This window comes from Aotus nancymaae, unplaced genomic scaffold (assembly GCF_030222135.1).
Source record: "Aotus nancymaae isolate 86718 unplaced genomic scaffold, 86718_ANA_hifiasm-v0.15.2.pri h1tg000014l, whole genome shotgun sequence".
Lineage (NCBI taxonomy): Eukaryota > Metazoa > Chordata > Mammalia > Primates > Aotidae > Aotus > Aotus nancymaae.
The window spans coordinates 36,568,356-36,593,222 of NW_026988425.1; the positions used below are offsets into that span (position 1 = coordinate 36,568,356).

The following is a 24,867-nucleotide window of genomic DNA, read 5'->3' on the forward strand; positions in this document are numbered from 1 at the left end:
TTTTGTGACAACTGCTTCCATGAGGGCATCCTTGCTGCTTTGAGAGTGAACTGCCCCTGGATTTCATGGTTTCTGGGATAGTTTCACACAAGGCTGTTGCATTCTTTCTGAGAGGTGCTTTCCTAATCATTCTGATCTTTTCCTGATAGAAATTTCTGGATAATTTTCAGTTTTCAGTAGTCCCTTTCATTTCTCCCAATTTTTATATTTTTCTAGGTTATTTCTTTTAGCATTTGGAGTAGGGAAGGCTGATGAAGTCCTCAGCTCTTTTTCCATAGAACTCTTCTATATTTCCTATTTCCAAATTCTTTTTTTTAAAATTGACAAGTGCATTTTGACCTATTTCCAAATTCTTAAGGATTCTTATCTATATTATTTTTTGCACCCCCTGCAGAATCAACCTTATATTTACAAAATATATTTTTGGGTTACCTTTTACAAGTCCTTAATTTCTAAGTCTTGAGTATTTTGGTTAGCAATAATTAAGACATGTACTAAACATATACTAACTTGTAGTGCATTTGAAATAACATTGCATTTGGCTACTAAGATTTTATACCCCTCAATCTTAGACCTTGGAAATAAAGGAGTAATAATAGTAATCACTTGTTTCAATTACTGTACTAGGTGTCTTTATGTATATTATTTTTAATCCTCACCCCAATTTTGTAAAAAGTATTATTTCTCATGTTTTTTTCAGTGGAAGAAACCGGGACTCAGCAAAGTTATATTAACTAGTACATAAGCTCTGTGGTTCAGGAGCATCTCTGTATAGTGCTGCCGTCCAGTCTCGTCTCCTAATTTTCCATAAAATAAGGAGACTGAGTCTAGTGAAGCCAGTAGACTTGCTCATCATCACACAGCTAGTTAGCAGCAGAATGAGGACTTGGATCCCTGAACTCCTGACTCACATTCCAGTGCACTTTTCACTACAGCAGGAGACCTTGGCTCCTGCACCCCAAGTGACAGCCCCAAACAGCTGTGTTTATCTGCCTTGCATGTCTAAGCTTGTTTTGCTAACTGAGCAAAAACTACTTAAAAGGATCCTCAATCTTCACCCTCCCACTCCCCTCCACTTACACTCATATACTCCCACTTGCCCCATGAATAACTTCACAGAAACAATTGTGCAATGTCACTAAGCCTTCCTCTGGTGTCAGAGTTACTCCCTGAGAGAACATTCACTTCCTCATGACTCCAGTTTACTGGTCAGATTGGCTTTCCTTCTCTTTCTCTTTGATCGGAATCTTAGTTGTTTAGGTAGGAATTTGAGGAGCAGATGTTATGCCCCTTGAACAAGCCCTTTAATTCTCCTTAGTACTGTGTCTAATGACTCTTAATCCTGTCCTTTTAACTCTGTGACTTGCAGATTTAAGAGTGAAGTGAGACAGGAATGATGCTGAACATTTCATTTTATGTTGGTAAAGTAGTCTGCTGAGAGTACGTGACAAACAGTGAGACAGAGGGAAAATGTAAAAAGTGTTCCTATATAGCAGACAAACAATGTGAATATTAGTGTGGGATCACTGAGATTTCGAGTTTCCCTGCCAAATGTAGAGCAGTTTAGTTGAGTAGTTGGCAGAGAAATGGAGCTGTTGACTGTTTCTACTTTCTCTTCTTAAACTTTTCTGTTTTTTAGATTTTCATTTCCCTTTTAAAATAAAAATAAACCACCAGAAGAAACAAAGTGATCTCTAATTTTTCATGGTTACTGGAGAAAATCACACTTCCCCCAAATGACAGTAGCATTAACAAGGATATATCCTGTGAATTGATTCATTCGATTCTTTCTTGAGAGACTGGTTTAGCACTCTGAACTTTCTGACTATCAAAGATCTCATGTGTTTGCTAATATATAAAATAACAAATTAGACTTAATGCCCTGTAATTTTCTTGGTTTCTGATTAATTGCCTGAAATTCGATCTGTCAGTCAGTGTCTGATTAGGATAGAGAAATCATATGTAATTTGAACAATGAAAGATTAATACGAAGAATTGCTAGCTATAACAGGGTTTTAGAGTAATGAGGATTGGCTAGTAAAGAGAACTCTAAGGAATAACAGATAAAAGGAGCATCAACCCCTGGGGTTGAGATACAACATCCAAGGCCTCTGGGATTAAGATCCAGACCCTGTTTGAGGGGGCATGGCTGTGGCTCACTGAATGAAGAGAAGTTACTGTGGTAGAAATCTGTCTCATCAGAGTCATTCTGCTATAATACTGCCTTATGGAGGTACTGGTGGAAGATACTGAGTGCTGCAGACTGCTGTGCTCTTCAGGAGCCTGACAATGGAGTAAACTGCACAGGTGCTGGATCTGGACACTGAAGCTGTGTTGCAGTACAGGAGCCTGCCAAGAGGAGCACACAAGACTCTTGGAAAGAAGAGGAAAATCTCTTCCTCTTGCAATGTCAGTTTAACATCATGCCAATTAACAAATGTTTAAGGGGTCCAAGTTCATTTCTGCAGAGCAGATAGGAAAGGATGAATTTGGAGATGAGAGACAATAAATGAACAACTGGCATATTTGGTCAAACATGTAATTTTATATCTTAGATGGACAAATTTAAACACAAGTCTATAGGTGTTTTCCTTATAAGCTTACATTTAAATTAGGGATCCTGATCAAAATTTTGCTAAGGACTTCATTCTTTCCCAGTATTTCAGGAAGGATACCATGGGGCCAGAGCCACCTTTCTTTTTGGGAAGGTTCTGGGCTATGGCCCCTTTTGCTTTTCTGGGATCCTTTCTTATGGGCATCTGGTTTGGGAGCTTCTTATCTTCATCTGCTTCAACAATTTAATCTTGGGCATTGTAGTGAAATGCTTCACACTGTCACACATTCTAATCTCAGAGACCACTCAAATCTTTTTGAATTTTCTTGGCCATTGGAATCAGTACTCTGGAATCAATACATTAAGAATTTTTTTTTTTTTAACTCTCAGCTAGAATTTAAACATTTTAGAAGAGATGGTCAGTGTAAATTTGGAGAAGCAGTTTCTAGTTAGTGGGATCTGTGTAGAAAAGCAGTTTCATCGATAAGTATCTCATTTGGATTTATATTTATATTTATTTTGGGTTTTCTTTTTTAAGAGAGTGGCACCTGTGACAGCATACTTTTTTTTTTTTTTTTAATACTTTTAAGTTCTGGGGTACATGTGCAGAATGTGCGGGTTTGTTACATAGTTATACATGTGCCATGGTGGTTTGCTTCATCCATCATCCCGTCATCTACATTGTGTATTTCTCTTAATGCTATCCCTCCTGCGTACTTTTAACATTACCCCCGTATGGTACTTTAGCATGCCATCTCTGAAGAATGTTACAGGCCATTTTGGAGCATGGTGAAATACAAGTTTTTACCTCAGGAGTTCACTTTAATAGTCGTGTTTATATTTGTGACTGCAAATCACTTTTAGGGACTATACGTTCTTAGTATTGCCAGCATTATTATCCAATAGACTTTTAAGCTTTCATTGGGTTTTCTTTTGTTTTGTTCTTAAAGAACATTTTACTTAACTTAGTATTTAATTTTTCATCTACAGTATGAGGCAGTAAGAGTCTTCTGTTTTTCCAAAGTTAAGATTGCTTTATTTTTATTTAATGTTGTCTACAGCTGCAGTGTTCAATACATTAGCCACTAGCCACGCGTGGTTATTTAAATAAGATAAAATCAAAATTAAAAATTAAGTTATTTTGTTGCACTAGCCACATTTCAAATACTTGATGGATGCAAGTGGCTAGTGGCTACCATAATGGATAGCACAGATGCAAAACATTTCCTTGTCATAGAAAGTTCTGTTGGATAGTGCTGGTCTGTAGTATATAGGATAGTATCTTAGTCTGCTTCAGCTGTTAACACAGAATATCATAAATTGGGTGGCTTAAATAATAGATATTTTGGCCAAGTGTGGTGGTTTATGCCTATAATCCTAGCACTTTTGGGATGCTGAGCCAGGTGGATCACTTGAGCTCAGGAGTTTAAGACCAGACTGGGCAACGTGGCAAAACCTTGACTCTACAAAAAATACAAAAATTAGCTGGGCATGGTGATGCACACCTGTAATCTCAGCTACTTGGGAGGCTGAGGTGGGAGAATTTCTTGAACCCGGGAGGCAGAGGTTGCGGTGAGCCATAATTGCAACACTGTACTCCAGCCTGGACAACAGAGGGAGACTCTGTCTCAAGAAAACCCCCCAAAACAGTAGATATTGTTCATAGTTCTGGAGACTGGAAGTGCAAGATCAAAGCGTTGACAAATTATGTTTGTTGAAGAGGGCCTGCTTCCTAGATTGGAAATGGCCATTTTCTCGAAGTATCCTCACATGTAGGGAGAGAAGCAGCTCTAGCATCTCTTCTTATAAAGGAACTAATCCCACCATAGGGTCTCTATCATTACCTTGTCTGTACCTAATTCTTTCCTAACAGCCATGCCTCCTAATATCACTTTGGGGGTTAGGGCTTCATCATATGAATTTTGGGGGAAACACAAACATTCAGTCTGTAGCAGATGGTAGCAGGTTTATATATTGCACTTGTTGATGTGACAGCTTTCTTCCTTTCCAAGAACAGATTTTTAAATATTTCACAATACCAATAATTTTTCAGGTTCTGTGAGACTCTTATAATTTATAATTTCCAAACTTAAAATAATCTATAATCTATTTTGTCCGAACAATTACAAATATATTTTTTTATTTCAAATTGCATATATTCCTGCCACATGGAGATAATTACTGCTTTTTAAAATTTTATTTATTTTTTCATTTTATTACACATATTGACATTAAATTTTTATTGACATATAATAATTATATATGGGGTACAATGTGATGTTTCAATACATGCACTCAATATCTAATGATCAAATCAGGGTAATTTGCATTATTATTTTTTTGTAGGAAGAACATTCGAAATCTCTTCTGGCTATTTTTATATATACAATACATTATTGTTAATGATACTCATCCTACTATGCAATAGGATACCAGAACTTATTCCTGAGTTCTATATCTGTTTATTAAACTAACCAAGGATTGGAAATATTGGCAAAATATTGTGTCTGTACTAAACTTGTACAGACTTTTTTCTTGTCATTATTCCCTATGCAATATAGTACAATAACTATTTGCATAGCATTTACATTGTATTAGGTATTATGAGTAATCTAGAGTTGATTTGAAGTATATAGGAGGATGTGCAAAGGTGATTTGCAAATACTATGTCCTTTTACATCAGGGACTTGAGTATCCTTTGTTATCCTCAGGAGATCCTGGAACTTGTCCCCCATGGATACTGAGGGATGACTGTATAGTCCTATCCCCATGAACTTTCATTCTAATGAGGAAAGACTGACTATAAACAAAATATGTATAATAACAGGTGGTGGTAAGTGCTGTGAAGTAACAGACAGGGCAAAGTGAGTTATACAGCTCCATTCTTAGAAACCTTGGAGTACTTTTCTTAGTTTATAGTTGTGATGGTTTCCTTTTGTCTCCTTTATTTCATGGGACTCTGACATGTGGCCATAGCTAGGGTGGCAGTAGGATCTACACCAAAAGTATCCTGTTGATAAAGTATCAAAGCATCCTGTTGGTCTTGAGCCTATAAGGAAAGCTAATGGTCTTGCTCCGCTTAACTGTGGCCTCCTATACTGACACTGTTGGATGATTGGTGATGTCTTGGATATTCTGTTTCTTTGGAACTTTGAATATACAACACTTTGCTGGGAATTGGCAATGGAAGCAGAGCAAAAATGTACAAACAGAAAACAGAATGCATAACTCTGATGGAATTGAAGTCATGAGGCAGCAGAAAGCTTAAAGAGGCAGAGTGGGAGGATTAGAGAGAATTTAATTGGGAGTAACAGAAGTAATAGTAACAGAGACAGAATACTTGAGTCATATAATTGCAAAGCAGAGTTGGGAGCAACAGATGCTAAAGGGTAGTTTCTGTAGTTCCTCCTTGGGTCATAGGAGCAGTTGTCATATTACTGTATAGCTACTGAATGAAGAAGAGTTCTTAGTGATGCCTGGATGAACAGTTCTTCTTAGTATTCTGTGTGACCCGTTTGCCCTTTTAACAAATCTCTAAGTAAATAAATAGCCCCTAAGGTAAACTAAGTTTTTCTCTGCTATTTTTTTGCTTACGAGAGCTGTAACTCTAATAGACTTTTATTTCTGGACATTTTGGTGCTCGCCAATATTTGGTAATGTTTATATTTCCTGTATTTGTAATGAACATTCTTCCTTTACATTCTTTGTTATTGTTTAATACATAAAAGTTCACCTTTTATGGTATAAAATTTTCTCAGATAATTTATACGTGTTAGCAATGGGTAAATAGAATTTTTCACATTATTAAAAACTGAAGTATGCCCATGTAAGCAAAAAACAAACAAAAAAACCACACAAAAAACCGAAGTCCTCAAACAATTTAAACCACAAAGCATTTTACATATACTTCTTAGTTTATTCTGAGAATTTTCTAGCCTTTAAGGATTAAATTATACTGTAAAATATGGTAGTGTCCCCATTTGATGTTCTTACTGGTGAAGTAAGGGCCTTAATATAAAACTGCTTCAGATGTCTCTAATTTTTATAATGTTTAAATTAAAATATAATATTTAGAACTACAGTACTACTAAGGCTATAGCTGGAGGACTAATCATAAAATGAATGCATCCTTGTAGTTGCTATCCAGATGGAAGAAGTAGAATGTTTACCAGCGCCAGAAACTTGTTTACCAGATATTATCCACACCCTTCTCATCCTGACTACTTGCACTGTAGATTACTTTAGCCTATAATTGAATGTTACTTAAATGGGCAGATATAGCATATATTCTTTTTTGTCTGGCTTCTTTCAATTGATTATATTTGTAAAATATATCCGAGTTGTCTATAGCAGAAATTTGTACATTTTAATTGCTGTACAGTTTGCTAGTGTATGAATATACATCTACTTAGCTATTTTCTGCCTATGGACATTTGACTTACTTCCAGTTTGGGGCTACTATGAATAGTTGTTCTGTGAACATTCTTGTAAATGTCTTTTGAAACATATATTTGTGTTTCTGTTGGGTGTATACTTGGTAGCGGATTGCTGGGTCATTGTTTATGCATACATTCTGCATTTGCAAGTACTTTTTTTTTTTTCCGAGACCAAGTCTCACTCTGTTGCCCAGGCTGGAGTGCAGTGGCATGATAGCGCACTGCAACCTCTGCCTCCCAGGTTCAATTCTCCTGCCTCAGCCTCTTGAGGAGTTGGGACTACAGGCGTGAGCCACCATGCCTGGCTAATTTTTGTATTTTTAGTAGTGATGGGGTTTCGCTACGATGGCTAGGCTGGTCTCAAACTCCAGAACTCAAGTGATTTGCCCGCCTCGGCCTCCCAAAGTGCTGGGATTATAGTTGTGAGCCACTGCACCCGCCCATTAGCAGGTACTTTTAATAGATTTTGAAAGTGATTGAAGCAATCTACCCTCCTACCCATAGTCCACAAAAATTACCCTACATCTTTGCCAACAATTTCTATTGTCAACCTTTTAAATTTTCGTCATTTTTGTGGACATATAGTAGTATTTCATTGTAGCCTCTCAAAGTGCTGTGATTACAGGTGTGAGTCACCGTGCCTGGCCCTATTTTGCCTTTATTTTAAGTGATTCTGTAATTCTAGCTATTTAAAAAGCCCTATTTTGCCGTTATTTTAAGTGATTCTGTAATTCTAGCTATTCATTTATTTCTTGACCTCCTTATTTAAAATATTTATCCCTGTCCTCTTACCTTCCTTGCTCTATTTCCCCCACATACGTATTACCATTTTTTCATATAATACATTTTACTTATTTATTTAGCTTGGTACTGATTTTGGGAGGGAGGGCTCACCATAGTTGGCAGGTTGGATCTTCAGCAGCAACAAGAGTTAGATCAAGTTAGAGTTGCCATTGGGTTCATCTATAACTTCTATTCGTGCCACCACAACTATTTCATTTACAAGGCTATTGTGTTAACAGTAGGGTGAATGATGAGAAAGACTGGCTGATGTCAGCCAAACTGGCCAAGCCACTGTGCATGGTTATTCATTGCCTCTTTTGAGGTTGATACTTTCTGGGATTAACAGAAAGTATCTGGGATGCAACACAAAGAGCTTCATACCTGTCTATTTTCATATGTCTGTCTACGTGCATCTTCCCCTCATCTCCTTGTCTCAATCTCCTGTTCTTTTATAGGGTTTATCTCTCATTTTCTGGAGAGGTTGTATCTTACCAGTGTATGTGCTACTTCTTGCTCACCTTATTAAGTTAATGTGATATTTAGACCATGGATCAACATGAATTTTTTTGGATTGTCCAGATCCCTTGAGACTATATTAAGAATAAAGGCTGGAAAATTAATATAGCCCTGATTCAGGCATGCAAATGTATGCTGCTGTTGGTTGAATGTGACTGTCAGCTGCTTTTAGTCTTCCTTCATAGGGACAGAAAAACATGCTTTATGAGATCAATGACTACATACCATTTATCTGACAGAGACCAATAACCCCATCTTTATATGCTGCCAAAGAGACTCTCTGGCTTTCACACTGTAGTCTTTAATTGGTGATTTATCATACTCAGTCTTTCATTGTTTTTCTCCATTGCATCGACTGCTCCTAGCAACAGCTATCCAATTTCTAGTCCTTTTAATTACTTCTCTGTACTCACAAATGCCTGAAATATTACACCTGCCATGGCTTCTCTTTCACCAACAAAAGTTTCAGCAATTGTGGTTGCCCTGCTGTGGCATATTAGGGACTATGTGCCACCAGTAATGGATTCCTCATTGCTAGCAAGTTTGTGGTTGATACAGCATCAAATTCTCATTTGGAGTCAAAACTTCACAGGACCACTTTTGGTACCAACTCTCCCAGGTCAAGTTTCCCAAAACACTCTTTGAAATGTCCATATTTGCATGTCAGAAGTTTATATTGGGGAGTGCTTCTGGGGTCAATCCCCGTGAGAGAGGGTGCAAGGGAAACAACATTGGGAAGATGGGGAAATTGAATTGCCATGTAGTTGCCACAGCAGCACCAACTGTTTTACAGGGAGATCCAAAGTTAGTGAAATATTCCAGGAATAGACTGTTTTACTCGATATTGACCAGTCATTGAATGTGGGCTATTTTGGGATGATATAATAGCATAACTTTGCGTGAGGGAGTTGCAACTCAGGGAAATTCCTGAGGGTTCAGCTATTAGCCATTGGTAAGCAAAGTCCTGGAAGCTGGGAGAATGAGTTTCACTTCTGAAGGGGGAATTCTGGGTAGCACACCACTGTATTCACTACAGCCATAATGGCAAGATCAATTTTAGTGGAGTGGTGAGTGGTGGAAAGGATACTGTAGTGCTAGAGAATTACATGAGGAGAAGAGGAGGCTTGATTTGCTAGAGAACAAAAAGGAGAATAAAAAAGAAAAAAAAAGGAGGCGGCTTGAAAACTTGTTCAAACAGCTTAGCTGTGAAGGGGAGGAGAGTGAGAATATAGTCAGTAGAAGTTCCTGAGGAGACTGGGAGAGAGGAGATCCAGGATATAAGTATGATTTGCCATGGGCTGGAAGAGGTTCATTTCTATGATTGTAATGAAAGAGGAGGAGGAAGAAAGTTTAGGTACAATTAAGTTTATTAAAGTAATGAGGGGAAGTTGAGGCAGTTCTTGTTTCTTCTGAGAAAGGCCCAGAAGATTCAACAGCTGAGAGGGGGAGAGTTGGTTGGGTTGAAGATACAAGGTAATTGGAGAGGGTTTTAATAGATTGCACTGGAGAGTGGGAAGAGAGAGCTACCAGGATAGCCAGTGGGTATTCTTTTTTTTTTAGATGGAGTTTTGCTCTTGTTGCCCAGGCTGGAGTGCAATGGCGCCGTCATGGCTCACTGCAACCTCTACCTCCCAGGTTCAAGCAATTCTCCTGCCTCAGCCTCCCAAGTAGCTGGACTTATAGGTGCCCGTCACCACACTTGGATAATTTTTTGTGTTTTTATTAGAGACAGAGTTTCACAATGTTGGCTAGGCTGGTCTTGAACTCCTGCCCTCAGGTGATCCACTTGCCTCAGACTCCCAAAGTACTGGGATTACAGGCATGAGCCATCGCACCTGGCTGCCAGTGGGTATTTAGAACCCATTTGAGATTGATGTTCCTTATTTTGTGGAATTATCAATTTGTGTAACATTTTTATTCTGGCAATACTTAAGGTAGTAAAACTATAAACGTTGTGCTCAGTATCTTACTAATGTTCCTTTTCTTTTTGTACAGCCATCAGATCAAGTCATTACAGTATAGTAACACAGGAGACATGATTCTTGTTGTATCTGGAAGTTCTCAGGCCAAGGTGATTGACAGAGATGGTTTTGAAGTAATGGAATGTATAAAGGGAGACCAGTATATTGTGGACATGGCCAACACCAAGGTAAGCATTAAACAGAATATTTTAAGGAATTTAATTAATTCAGTACTCATTTATTAGCAACTTATTTGAGTTATCATGTAATAATTCACCCCAAAATTAGTGTCATAAAACAATAGCAATTTACTTGTTCTCACAATTGTTGAATTGACTGAGACGTTCTGCTTCATATAGTATCAGTGGGAGCACTAGGAAGGCTATAAGACACAAAATGGGCCCAGATGATTTGCAGTTGGTGTCCTACTCCATGGCATCTCTCTCTGTCTTTGCTTCTTCCTTACTTCTACCTCACCCCATCCCTTCTTGCTGGCTCTCTGTCTCTCTCTCTTTTTCTCTTGCCACATGTCTAGTTTGGGTCTTTTCACAGTGTGATAGTCTTAGTAGATGTTATTAGTCTGTTTTCATGCTGCTAATAAAGACCTACCTGAGACTGGATAATTTATAAAGGAAAGAGGTTAATTGACTCACAGTTCTGCATGGCTAGAGAGGCCTCACAATCATGGTAGAAGGCAAGGAGGTGCAAAGTCATGTCTTACATGGTGGCAGGCAAGAAAGAGCATGTGCAGGGGAACTCCCATTTTTAAAACCATCAGATCTCATGAGACTTGTTCATTACCATGAGAACAGTATAGGGGAAACTGCCTCCATGATTCAGTTTTCTCCACCTGGTTCTGCCCTTGACACATAGGAATGATTACAATTCAAGGTGAGATTTGGGTGGGGACTCGGTCAAACCATATCATTCTGCTCCTGGCCCCTCCCAAATATCATGTACTCTCCTTTCAAAACCAATCATGCCTTCCCCAAAGTCCCCCAAACTCTTAACTCAGAATTTCAGCATTAACTCAAAAGTCCATATTCCAAAGTCTCACTTTAGACAAGGCACATCCCTTCCACCTATGAGCCTGTAAAATCAAAAGCAAGTTAGTTACTGTTTAGATGCAATGGGATACAGGCATTGGATAAATACACTCATTCCAAATGGGAGAAATTGGCCAAAGCAAAAGGGCTACAGGCCCCATGCAAGTCCAGAATCCAACAGGGCAGTCAAATCTTAAAGCTCCAAAATGACCTCCTTTGACTTCCTGTGTGTCACATCCAGGTGATGAAAGAAGTGGGTTCCTGTGGTCTTGGGAAGCTCCGCTCCTGTGGCTTTGCAGGGTACAGCCCCATTCCTGGCTGTGTTGAGAGTCTGCAGCTTTTCCAGGCACACAGTGCAAGCTCTCGGTGGATCTACCATTCTGGGGTCTGGAGGATGGCGGTCCTTTTCTCACAGCTCCACTAGATAGTACCCCAGTGGGGACTCTGTGTGGGGGCTCCAACTCTGTATTTGCCTTCTGCACTTCCCTAGCAGAGGTTTTCCATGAGGGCCCTGCCCCTGCATCAAACTTCTGCCTAGATATCCAGGCATTTCCATACATCTTCTGAAATCTAAGCTAAGATTCCCAAACCTTAAATCTTGACTTCTATGCATCCTCAGGCTCAACACCACATGGATCCTGCCAAAGTTTGGGGCTTGCACCCTCTGAAACCATGACCTGAGATGTACTTTGGCCCCTTTTACCTATATCTGGCGTGGCTAGGATGCAGGGTACCAAATTCCTAGGCTGCACACAGCAGGGGGATCCTGGGCCCATGAAACCATTTTTTCCTCCTAGGCCTCCAGGCCTGTGATGGGAGTGTCTGCTGTGAAGCACTCTGACATACCCTGGAGATGTTTGCCTCATTGTCTTGGTGATTAACATTTGGCTCCTCATTACCTATGCAAATTTCTACAACCCAGTCTCCTCAGAAAATAGGTTTTACTTTTCTGTTGCATCATCAGGCTGCAAATTTTCTGAACTTTTATGCTCTGCTTCTTTTCGAACACTTTGTTGCTTAGAAATTTCTTCTGCCACATACCTTAAATTATGTCTCTCAAGTTTAAAGTTCTAGGGCAGGAGCAAAATGCCTCCAGTCTCTTTACATAGTAAGAGTGACTTTACCCCAGTCCCAGCAAATTCTTCGTCTCCATCTGAGACCACCTCAGCCTGGACCTTACTGTCCATATCATTATTAACATTTTGGTCAAAGCCATTCAACAAGTCTCTAGGAAGTTACAAACTTTCCCACATTTTCCTGTTCTTTTCTGAGCCTTCCAAACTGTTCCAGCCTCTCTTTATTACCCAGTTCCAAAGTTGCTTCCACATTTTTGGGTATCTTTACAGCAGCGCAGTACTCTACTGGTACCAATGTATTGTATTAGTCTGTTCTCACACTGCCAATAAAGATGTACCTGAGACTGGGTATTTTATAAAGGAAAGAGGTTTAATTGACTCACAGTTCTGTATGGCTGAGGAGGCCTCGCAATCATGGTGAAGGCAAGGAGGTACAAAATCATGTCTTACATATTTGCAGGCAAAAGAGAGCATGTGCAGGGGAACTCCCATTTATAAAACCATCAGATCTCATGGACTTATTCACTACCACAAGAACAGTATGGGGGGAACTACCCCCATGATTCAGTTATTTCCACCTGGCCCCACCCTTGATGCATGGGAATTTTTGCAATGTCAGGTGAGATTTTGGTGGGGACACAGCCAAACCATATCAGTAGGGTTTGACTTCTTGCTTGATTGCTAGATTATAAAGGACAAACACGGAAATTATTAAGTACCTTAATATCTGGCTTCAGATCTTACACAAGATCAGAGAGCCAGCTCAAATTTGTAGGGGGGTGCGGGTAGATCCCACCATTTTGTGGGTGAATGGCAAAATCAAACAAATTATGTTGGATGGGGGATATTGATGCAGGCATCTTTGGAAACATTCTACTCAGCTAATTTTCTGCTAGGCTTTAGGACAAGAAGAAGAGAGAGAGCTGACATGGTGTGGTACACACCTGTAATCCCAGCTATGTGGAAAGCTGAGGCAGGAGGATCACTTGATGCCAGGAGTTTGACGTTGTAGTGTGCAATGATCGTGCTTGTGAATAGCCGCTGAATTCCAGCCTGGGAAACATTGGGACACCCTGTCTCTTAATTTAAAAAAAGAAAAAAAGGAGGAAAGAAAGTGGTCTCAGTTTTTTTAAGTAAATATTTTTAATGGTATAATGATATTTAAAAATCAATATATATTATGTATCAGTTAACTATAGGTCAATAATTATATAAAACATAAGGTGCAAAACAACATTTATTTCTGCTAACATGTCTGTGAGTTGACTGTTCTTGGCTTGGTGAGGCTCCAAGCTGCAGATACAGTCTAGGTCTGTTTTCTGTGTGTTTGTTCTGGGGTATATGTGCAGATAGAGCAGGTCTGTTACATAGGTATACACATGCTGTGGGGGTTTGCTGCATCCATCCCCCGGTCATCCACATTAAGTGTTTCTCCTAATGTTATCCCTCCCCAATCCCCCAACCCCCTGCTATCCCTCCCCTAGCTCCCTACCCCCAGACAGGCCCCAGTGTATGATGTTCCCCTCCCTGTATCCATGTGTTCTCATTGTTTGACACCCACTTATGAGTGATAACATGCGGTGTTTGGTTTTCTGTTCTTGTGTCACTTTGCTGAGAATGGTTACCAGCTTCATCCATGTCCCTGCAAAGGACAGGAACTCATCCTTTTTTATGGCTGTATGGTATTCCATGGTGTATATGTACCACATTTTCTTTATCTAGTCTATCACCGATGGGCATTTGGGTTGGTTCCAAGTCTTTGCTATTGTAAACACTGCTGCAATAAACATATGTGTTCATGTATCTTTATAATTGAATGTTTTATAATCTTTTGGGTATATACCCAGTAATGGGATTGCTGGGTCAAATGGTATTTCTAGTTCTAGATCCTTGAGGACTTGCCACACTGTCTTCCACAATGGTTGAACTAATTTACACTCACACCAACAGTGTAAAAGCATTCCTATTTCTCCACATCCTCTCCAGCATCTGTTGTCTCCTGATTTTTTAATGATCACCATTCTAACTGCCATGAGGTGGTATCTCAATGTGCTTTTGATTTGCATTTCTCTAATAACCAGTGATGATGAGCTTTTTTTCATGTGTTTTTTGGCCACAAAAATGTCTTCTTTTGAGAAGTGTCTGTTCATATCCTTTGCCCACTTTTTGATGAGATTGTTTGGTTTTTTTTCTTGTAAATTTGTTTAAGTTCTTTGTAGATTCTGGTTATTAGCTCTTCGTCAGATGGGTAAATTACAAAAATTTTTTTCCCATTCTATTGGTTACTGGTTTGCTCTAATGACTGTTTCTTTTGCTGTGCAGAAGCTCTTAAGTTTAATTAGATCCCATTTGTCAATTTTGGCTTTTGTTGCCATTGCTTTTGGTGTTTTAGTCATGACATCCATCCTTTCCCATGCCTGTGTCCTGAATGGTATTGCCTAGGTTTTCTTCTAGGGTTTTTATGGTGTTAGGTCTTATGTTTAAATCTTTAATCCATCTGGAGTTAATTTTTGTATAAGGTGTAAGGAAGGGCTCCAGTTTCAGCTTTCTGTTTATGGCTAGCCAGTTTTCCCAACACCATTTATTAAATAGGGAATCCTTTCCCCATTGCTTGTTTTTGTCAGGTTTGTCAAAGATCAGATGGTTGTAGATGCAAGTGTTACTTCTGTGGCCTCTGTTCTGTTCCATTGGTCTATATCTCTGTTTTGGTACCAGTACCATGCTGTTTTGATTACTGTAGCCTTGTAGTATAGCTTGAAGTCAGGTAGCGTGATGCTTCCAGCTTTGTTTTTTTTGCTTAGGATTGTCTTGGCTATGCGGGCCCTCTTTTGGTTGCATATAAAGTTTAAGGTGGTTTTTTCCAATTCTGTGAAGAAACTCAATGGTAGCTTGATGGGGATAGCATTGAATCTATAAATTACTTTGGGGAATATGGCCATTTTCATGATATTAATTCTTCCTAACCAGGAGCATGGAATGTTTCTCCATCTGTTTGTGTCCTCTCTTATTTTGTTGAGCAGTGGTTTGTAGTTCTCCTTGAAGAAAGTCTTTCACATCCCTTGTTAGTTGTATTCCTAGGTATTTTATTCTCTTTGTAGCAATTGTAAATGGGAGTTCACTCATGATTTAGCTCTCTGTCTGTTATTGGTTTTGCTGAAGTTGCTTATCAGCTTAAGGATATTTTGGGCTGAGACGGTGGGGTCTTCTAAATACACACTCATGTCGTCTGCAAATGGAGACAATTTGACTTCCTCCTTTCCTAATTGAATACACTTTATTTCTTTTCCTTGCCTGATTGCTCTGGCTAGAACTTCCAATACTGTATTGAATAGGAGTGGTGAGAGAGGGCATCCTTGTCTAGTGCCAGATTTCAAAGGGAATGCTTCCAGTTTTTGCCCATTCAGTATGATATTGACTGTAGGTTTGTCATAAATAGCTTTTATTATTTTGAGATATGTTCCGTCAATACCTAGTTTATTGAGAGTTTTTAGCATAAAGGCTGTTGAATTTTGTCGAAGGCCTTCTCTGCATCTATTGAGATGATCATCTGGTTTTTATCTTTGGTTCTGTTTATGTGGTGGATTATGTTTATAGACTTGTGTATGTTGAACCAGCCTTGCATCCCTGGGATGAAGCCTGTTGGATCGTGATGGATAAGCTTTTTGATGTGCTATTGCAATTGGTTTGCCAGTATTTTATTGAAGACTTTTGCGTCTATGTTCATCATGGATATTGGCCTGAAATACTCTTTTTTTGTTGAGTCTCTGCTGGGTTTTGGTATCAGGATGATGTTGGTCTCATAAAATGATTTGGGAAGGATTCCCTTTTTTTGTACTGTTTGGAATAGTTTCAGAAGGAGTGTTACCAGCTTCTCTTTGTACGTCTGGTAGAATTTGGCTGTGAACCCATCTGGACCTGGACTTATTTTGGTTGGTAGGCTATTAATTGCTGCTTCAACTTCAGCCCTTGTTTTTGGTCTATTCAGGGATTCTGCTTCTACCTGGTTTAGGCTTGGGAGAGCGCAAGTGTCCAGGAATTTATCCATTTCTTCTAGGTTTACTGGTTCATGTGCATAGAGTTGTTTGTAGTAATCTCTGATGGTAGTTTGTATTTCTGTGGAATCAGTGGTGATATTCCCTTTACCATTTTTTTATTGCATCTATTTGATTCTTCTCTCTCTTCTTTTTTATTAATGTGGCTAGTGGTCTATTTTGTTGATCTTTTCAAAAAATCATCTCCTTGATTAATTGATTTTTGATGGTTTTTTTGTGTCTTTATTTCCTTCAGTTCTGCTCTGATCTTATTTCTTGTCTTCTGCTAGCTTTTGAGTTTTTTTGATCCTGCTCCTCTAGCTCTTTCAATTTTGACGATAGGGTGTCGATTTTAGATCTTCCCTTGCTTCTCATGTGGGCGTTTATTGCTGTATATTTTCGTCTAGACACTGCTTTAAATGTGTCCCAGAGGTTCTGGTATGTTGTGTCTTCATTCTTGTTGGTTTCAAAGAACATCTTTATTTCTGGTTTCATTTCATTGTTTATCCAGTTAACATTCAAGGGCCAGTTGTTCAGTTTCCATGAAGCTGTGCGGTTCTGAGTTAGTTTCTGAATTCTGAGTTCTAACTTGATCGCACTGTGGTCTGAGAGAGTGTTTGTTATGATTTCCATTCTTTTGCATTTGCTGAGGAGTGATTTACTTCCAATCATGTAGTCATTTTTACAGTAGGCGCGATGTGGTGCTGAGAAGAATGTATATTCTGTGGATTTGGGGTGGAGAATTCTGTAGATGTCTATTAGGTCTGCTTGGTCCGGATCTGAGTTTAAGTCCTGGATATTCTTGTTAAATTTCTGTTTCGTTGATCTGTCTAATATTGACAGTGGAGTGTTGAAGTCTCCTACTATTATTGTGTAGGAGTCCAAGTCTCTTTGTGGTTGTTAAGAACTTGCTTTATGTATATGCGTGCTCCTGTATTGGGTGTGTATATATTTAGAATCGTTACCTCTTCTTATTGCATTGATCCTTTTACCACTATGTAATGCCCTCCTTTGTCTCTTTTGACCTTTGTTGGTTGATAGTCCATTTTATCAGAGACTGATTGTAACTGCTGCTTTTTTTTTGCTCTCCATTTGCTTGGTAAATCTTCTCCCATCCCTTTATTTTGAGCCTGTGTGTATCCTTGCATGTAAGATGGGTCTTCCGAATACAGCACACTGATGGGTCTTGACTTTTTATCCAATTTGCCAGTCTGTGTCTCTTGATTGGGTATTTAGCCCATTTACATTTAATTAATATTATTATGTGTGAATCTGATCCTGCCATTTTGATGCTAGCTGGTTGTTTTGCCCATTAGTTGATGCAGTTTCTTCAGTATGTCGATGATCTTTACCATTTGATATGTTTTTGGAGTGGCTGGTACTGGTTGTTCCTTTCCATGTTTAGTGCTTCCTTCAGGAGCTTTTGTAAGGCAGGCCTGGTGGTGACGAAATGTCTCAGCAATTGGTTGTCTGTAAAGGATTTTGTTTCTTCTTCACTTATGAAGCTTAGTTTGGCTGGATATGAAATTCTGGGTTTAAAGTTCTTTTCTTTAAGGATGTTGAATATCGGCCACCACTCTCCTCTGGCCTGTAGGGTTTCTGCCAAGAGATCCACTGTGAGTCTGATGGGCTTCCCTTTGTGGGTAACCTGACCTTTCTCTCTGGCTGCCCTTAGCATTTTCCCCTTCATTTCAACCCTGGTGAATCTGGCGATTATGTGCCTTGTGGTTGCTCTTCTTGAGGAATGTCTTTTTGGTGTTTCTGTATTTCCTGGACTTGAATGTTGGCCTGCTTTGCTAGGTTGGGGAAGTTCTCCTGGATAACATCCTGAAGAGTGTTTTCCAACTTGGATTCATTCTCCTCGTCACATTCAGGTACACCAATCAAATGTAGATTAGATCTTTTCACATAATCCCATATTTCTTGGAGGCTTCGTTTCTTTCTTTTCTTTCTTTTTTCTCTTATCTTGCCTTCTCGTTTTGTTTCATTGAGTTGATCTTCAGTCTCTAATATTATTTTTTCTGCTTGGTTGATTTGGCTATTGAAACTTTTGTATGCTTCACAAATTTCTTGTGCTGCGTTTTTCAGCTCCATCAAGTCATTTATGTTCATCTCTGTGCTAGTTATTCTAGTTAGCGTGGCGTCTCACCTTTTGTCAGAGTTCTTAGTTGCTTTGCATTGGGTTAGAATATGTTCTTTTAGCTCAGAGAAGTTTCTTATTACCCACCTTCTGAAGCCTGCTTCTGTTCATCAGACTCATTCTTCATCCAGCCTTGTTCCTTTGCTGGTGAGGAGTTGTGATCCCTTGTAGGAGGAGAGGTGTTCTAGTTTTTGGTGTTTTCATCCTTTTTGTGCTGGTTTCTTTCCATCTTTGTGGATTTATCTACTTGTGGTCTTTATAGTTGGTGATGTTCAGATGGGGTCTCTGAGTGGACGTCCTTTTTGTTGATGATGAAGTTATTTCTTTCTGTTTTTTAGTTTTCCTTCTAACAGTCAGGCCCCTCTGCTGCAGGACCCTGCTTGCCTGGGAATTACACATGGGGGCTGTAGAACAGTAAGGGTTGCTGCCAGTTTCTTTTCTGTTATCTTCGTCCAAGAAGGGTACCCACCAGATGTCAGCCAGAGGTCTCCTTTACGAGGTGCCTCTTTGGATATATAGGGGTTGAGGGTTGCTTGAGGGTACAGTCTGTCCCTTATCAAAGCTCAAGTCCTGTTCTGAGAGCTCCGTTGGTTCCCTTTCAGAGCTGCTGGACAGGGTCGTTTAAGTCTGCTGAAGCAGGACCCACACTGCCCCTTTTCCCAGGTTCTCTCTCCCAGGAAGGTGGGGGCTTTATTTATAAGTCCCTGATGTGCTGCTGCCTTTTTTCAGTGATGCCCTGCCCAGCAAGAAGGGAGTCTAGTCACAGTCTGCCTGCAGTGGCTTTGCTGAGCTGTCATTGGCTCTGCCCAGTTGCTGTGTAAACTTCCCAGTGACTTTGTTTACACAGTTTAGAACCATCTACCTGAGCCTCAGTAATGACTGATGCTCCTCCCTGCATCAAGCTCGAAGTTCTGAGGTTGAGCTCAGACTGCTGTGCTGGCTCTGAGAATTTCAAGCCAGTGGATCTTAGCTTGCTGGTTTTCATTGGGGTGGAATCCGCTGAGCCAGATCACTTGGCTCCCTGGCTTCAGCTTCCTTTTTTTCAGGGGAATGAGTGGGTCATCTGCCCAGTTTTGTGCTGGAAACCCAGGGTGCTGGTGTTGTAGGCACTGGAGGGAATCTCCTGGTCTGTAGGTTGTGAGGATGGTGGGAAAAGCCCGATATCTGAGCCAGAGTGCTGGAGTGCCCAGAAAAGTCCCTAATGGCTTCCTTTGGATAGGAGAGGGAATTCTCTGGTCCCTTGCACTTTCTGGGTGAGGCAACACCCCACCCTGCTTCAGTTTGCTCTCCTTGGGCTACTCCAACTGTCTAACCAGTCCCAGTGAGATGAACCTGGTACCTCAGTTGGAAATGTGGAGATCACTTGTCTTCTGGATAACTCTTGCTGGGAGCTGTGGACCAGAGCTGTTCCTATTCGGCCATCTTGGCAGAAGTCCTCTTGTGTTCTTACATTGCTATCTGTAACAGTTATTTCTTCCAGTTTTTTGGATTGACTTTCATAAAGGAATTCTTTTTTTTTTTTTTTTTTTTTGAGACGGAATTTCGCTCTTGTTACCCAGGCTGGAGTGCAATGGCGCGATCTCGGCTCACCGCAACCTCCGCCTCCTGGGTTCAGGCAATTCTCCTGCCTCAGCCTCCTGAGTAGCTGGGATTACAGGCACGCGCCACCGTGCCCAGCTAATTTTTTTGTATTAATAGAGACGGGGTTTCACAATGTTGACCAGGATGGTCTCGATCTCTCGACCTCGTGATCCACCCGCCTCGGCCTCCCAGGAATTCTTTTTACTATAGATATATCTATGCTGTTGGTTGGGTAGGGCACTTCAGAATTGATTCTGGATGTGACTTATTTGGCTTTAAACCCTGTCAGTGGTGTCTGTGTTTTCCTCAGAGGCTTTGGTGAATTTGTTAGTGGAGGCTGTGGTGAGGATTTATTAGGTATAGCAATGCCAGGTGGACCAGTCTTCTGGCCCAAGTGGTGGCAATGGTGAGCTGAATGTTCCTGTTCTTGGGCCCTTAGGCATAGTACATGGGCACTGGTGTTAGTAGGTTCAGACAGGCTGATATTTGGGTCCCTAGGTGGCTTTTTCAGGTGCCAGTAGTGGCAGTTGTGGGTTGAGTGAGTGATCAAGTCCTCATTGTGCATAGTGTTGGTGATGGCAGCAGTAGTAGTGGCAGCGCAATGCTTAGGTTTCCAGTTAGCACACCCTGATGTTAGTGGTGGCTGCAACAGACTGGGCAGCCTGGTCCTCAGACCCCCAGGTGGTGCACATGGGTGGGTGCCAGCTCTGGTGGTCGTGGCAGGCTGAGTAACCTTGTCCTCCGGCCCCTAGGATGTGTAGATAGATACAAGTGGTGGTAGACTGGGCAGGGTGGTTCTGCAGGCCTTTGGATGGCATGCTTAGGTACTTGCAACAGGTTTTCTGATCCTGTTACTAGGACCTCTGGTAGTATACACTCCTGCTTGGAGTGACCAGTGGGGCACAGCAATCCCTAGGGTATGTGGTGAGGTGGTGTGGTAGGGCACTCAGTGGGGATGACATTGTCAGGCCTAGGGTGGTGTGGTAGGGCACTCAGAGGGTGACAGTGTCAGGCATTTTGGGGCTGTCATCAGGTCCCCCTGATGGTCCAAATGGGTTTAGGTTGTGGTAGGTGGGATGGGGGCAATTCCTAGGCCTTCAGATGGTGTGCTAGGATGCTCAGGGTGGCAGGCATTCTGGGGCTGTTTGGTCTCTTGGTATGTGCGTGTGCCTGAGGTGACCCATGGTGCAGGGCAATTGACAGGCCCCTGAACGGTATGATAGAGAGCACTGGGATTGGTAGTGCCAGGCCGTGTGAGCTTGTCCTTAAGGCCTCTGATGTTGTGCACAGAAGCAATCTGTGTTCAGCAGGGCTGGGTGATCCCCATGTCCTGGGCAGTGTCCTTGGGTGGTGGTTTCAGCAGCAGTAGTGGGGAGGGAGATCCTATCCTCAGGGCATGTGAAATGAACAACTGTGCTAAGGGGAAGGCTTGGTGACAGTGGCCTTGGGGGTAGTGATAAGGGGGATTGATGCCAGTGGTAGCCATCCCAGGCAGATACATTTCAGTCTCTGGAGAGCACATGCTTTGTCTCCACTTCTGCTATTCCCTGTGGCATTGGCTGCATTGGCTGGGGTGAGCCTGTCCTCGAGTCACATGTATGACAGCCCTGTTGTTGTGGGTAGCAGGTTGCTGTCTGTGGTGCCTGCCCCTGGGAGATGATTCTCAGGCTCTGGGATAGCACCCTCTTTGGTTCCTGGTTGCAGCAGCAGGCAGAGAGAGCCTGCCCTTGGGATGTACGGGTGTCCTGGGGCATTGCTGCGAGGGGCGGGTGGGCAAGGTTGCTCTCAGTGGCAGTGACCTGAGACAGGTGGGTTTGGGCTCTAGGGAGTGTGCACTTTGGCTCCCTTTGTCCTAGCTCCCTTTGTCCTAGAGACATAATCCACAAAGCTCTGCATTGCCCTTTCTTCAGTGTTCTGGATGCTGTTTGATCTAGAGTGCTTAGAATACTGCTGCTCTGCTGGATCAAACTGGTGTCATTTCCTCCCAGTGGAAATTAGGGTATGTCAATGGGCCTTCAGGGATGTGGAGATGCAGGTACTATTTGACCCCAGAAAAGAAGGCAGACTGGTGGAGTCTAGGCTCTCAAATTGGTGCCATGCTGCAGGTGCTTGGATCTCCAAGTGTGTGTGGAACCTATTGTGAGTTTCCTCTTTAGAAGCTTGTTTATACCAGTCTCAGCTTGTTACCCGTCACTTCTCTGCTGAATTCTAACATTTCTCTTTGATGCTGTATTTGAAGTGTGATTATCTACTCATTAAGCTTTTGTTTGTAGAGGAAGTGAGTGTCTGGTGCTTCTAGATAGCCATCTTGAAGTCCCCAGTAAGCTTTCTGTTATCAATTCATCTAGAGCTGATATTGTTAAGTGCCTTTCTCCAGGATTGTCTTCAACTCTTTTTGTTTTCAACATGAAAGCAATTCTATGCCATTTATTTTTAAATTACATGACCAAGGTGGAGAAGGTAGGTTCAGGGTACCTCAGAATGTGTGGACATTTTAGTGGGGGATATCTCCATTAGTGGACCTTAATCATGGAAGTTATAAGAATTATAGGAAACTTTAGGTAAGAATGTTTTCAAATGTTTATTTATTTTTGAATAGAACATGTAGTCATTCTGATATCCAGCCATTCCAAAAAATGGCACTTATTATTTGGAGATGAAATATATTAGTCATGTCTTTTTATTGGTGAATACTTTTTCCTAAGAACTTAAAATATTTTAACACCCATTTGCATGTTTTTCCACCACATCAGCCTGCAGTATAGCACCATCTAAACTTTAAATTAAAAAAAAGAAGAAAAAGCTTAAAAATAATTTTAATTAAAATAACTCTTCTGGGTTTTTGTTTTCTTAAACAAAAGAAAACTGCTAACTTACGGTTTTAATAATAGATATAACTAAAAAAATGATTTGAAGTATATTTTATTTCTTTCAATTTTCTAAATAATTCTAGAAGCTTTTATGTAATAGAAACATTGGCTTCTGCTCTTTTGACGTGTCCCCATCATTTTCAGAGTACTTTCTTATGTTTTGGCACAACAAGATGTTCCAGGTTCTTCTTGTACTTTCCCTGACTTGATCCTACCTATTTTTCTAGTGATCCATGGCTTCTTTCAACAGAGAATTCAACTTAGAAATTAAAATCTGGTACTCTGGATTTATGCATTGCTGTTGGGTGTCATTGCTTCTAGCCTCAAAAGATGAACTTAGGAGGGAGATCAACCAATCTAAAAATAAAATATGTAAAATATTATGAGTTCAGTTGGATTCATATAATTCTTATCCAACCTCTAGCCTTTTCCTGTTCCATATTCCTAATTTACTTCTCCAACAGTGAAGTACGTGGCTTTTAACATCATAGTTACATTTACTCATTTGTTCAGTGTTACAGTACGTGGAAAGTAGTTTCAGAATTGCTACACCCAAAGCTCTTGTTGTAGGGTGAATTCTAAGATGGCTCCTAAGAGTTTCTGTCCTTCTGGAATGTAGTTGTGAACTATAAGTATAATGGGCTAGTCAGTCCTATGATTACATTATATGTTACAGTGGACTTTAAGAAAGGAAGATTGCCTTCAGTGGATCCAACCTCAACAGGTGAGCACTTAAAAGCAGTTGGGCTTTTCCTGGCAAAAGGTATTCTAAGTGTAGGAGGGACTTGGTATGGGGGAGATTCTCTGCTGCTGGTTTTGAAGATGAAATCAGAACTTGTGAGTGATGAATTTGAATATATAGGCAAGGAGATTTCTAAGCAAAGTGTTGAAGGTGCTGCCTGCATTCTTCTTGCTCCTTATAGTAAAATATGAGAAAACCAAGGGAAGTTTTGTTAAAAGGGAACCAAGACTAGATGATTTAGTTAATTTTTAGCCTATGGAGATGACAAAGGATGCTAACATAAAGAAATAACTTCTGAAAGCATGGTATAGAGAAACCCAAGGGTGTGGCTGTATAATAACTTTAGAAAGATCAAAAGGTGACCATATTCAGTCATACTGGACTTGTCTAAGAAATTAAGGGTGTGCCTCACAGATCTTCCTAACAAAACCAGATAACCTCTAGGAATCTTAAGAGTCTTTCTCCTCACCCAGTTAAACAGCTATAGATAAAGAACAAGTTGTTTTGCAAAGATTTGTGGGCACAGCTTTCATCATTACTTAATATGTTTGGTTTTTATAGAAATGCATTAGTTTTCTGTTGCTCTGTAACAAATTACCAAAAACCTAGGGACTTAGTATATCCCCAATTTATTACCTAACAGCTGTTTAGGTCAGAAGTCTGGCACAATGTGGCTAGAGTCTCTGCTTATCAGGATGTCAGTATAACTGCACTCTACTAAGTCAGCATTCTTAATGTATTCCTTGCCACATAGATCTCTCCAACTTCAAGGTCAGCAAAGGAGAATCTTTCAATAGAATTGTAACGATAGACTAGCTGTTGATGGTTGTGAGAGAAACATTACTGGAAGAATTATGAAAGTGTTAGGGGCTATGAAATGTAAATTTGTAGAGCCAATCATTCTGCATGTTCATATCCTATTCATGAGTCTTATTCAGGAGCCTAGGTATTTGGATGGACTACAGTGATTGTAGGGTAGAACGGGGGAGGTTATTTTAGGGTAAAAACACTTCATTGTAGATTCAACAAAAGTGCACTCAGGATTATGCTGAGAGAGTGGTATAAGATACTGAAAATTTAAAAATTCAAAAAATTGCAAGATAGGAGGTTATGTGGCCAGTAAGTGGAGTA

At 40.5% G+C, this 24,867-nt stretch overlaps 1 protein-coding gene across 3 annotated transcripts in view; it reads left to right on the forward strand.

The window, feature by feature from the left end:
* The window catches only part of WDR70 (WD repeat domain 70), a 362,749-nt gene that overhangs the window by 79,409 nt on the left and 258,473 nt on the right, over window positions 1–24,867 (forward strand). For all 3 annotated transcript variants that reach the window (XM_021671857.2, XM_012460014.2, XM_012460016.2), the window contains one exon: window positions 10,285–10,438. In XM_021671857.2, the coding sequence (XP_021527532.1) occupies window positions 10,285–10,438 (154 nt within the window). The remainder of the gene's footprint in view (window positions 1–10,284; window positions 10,439–24,867) is intronic.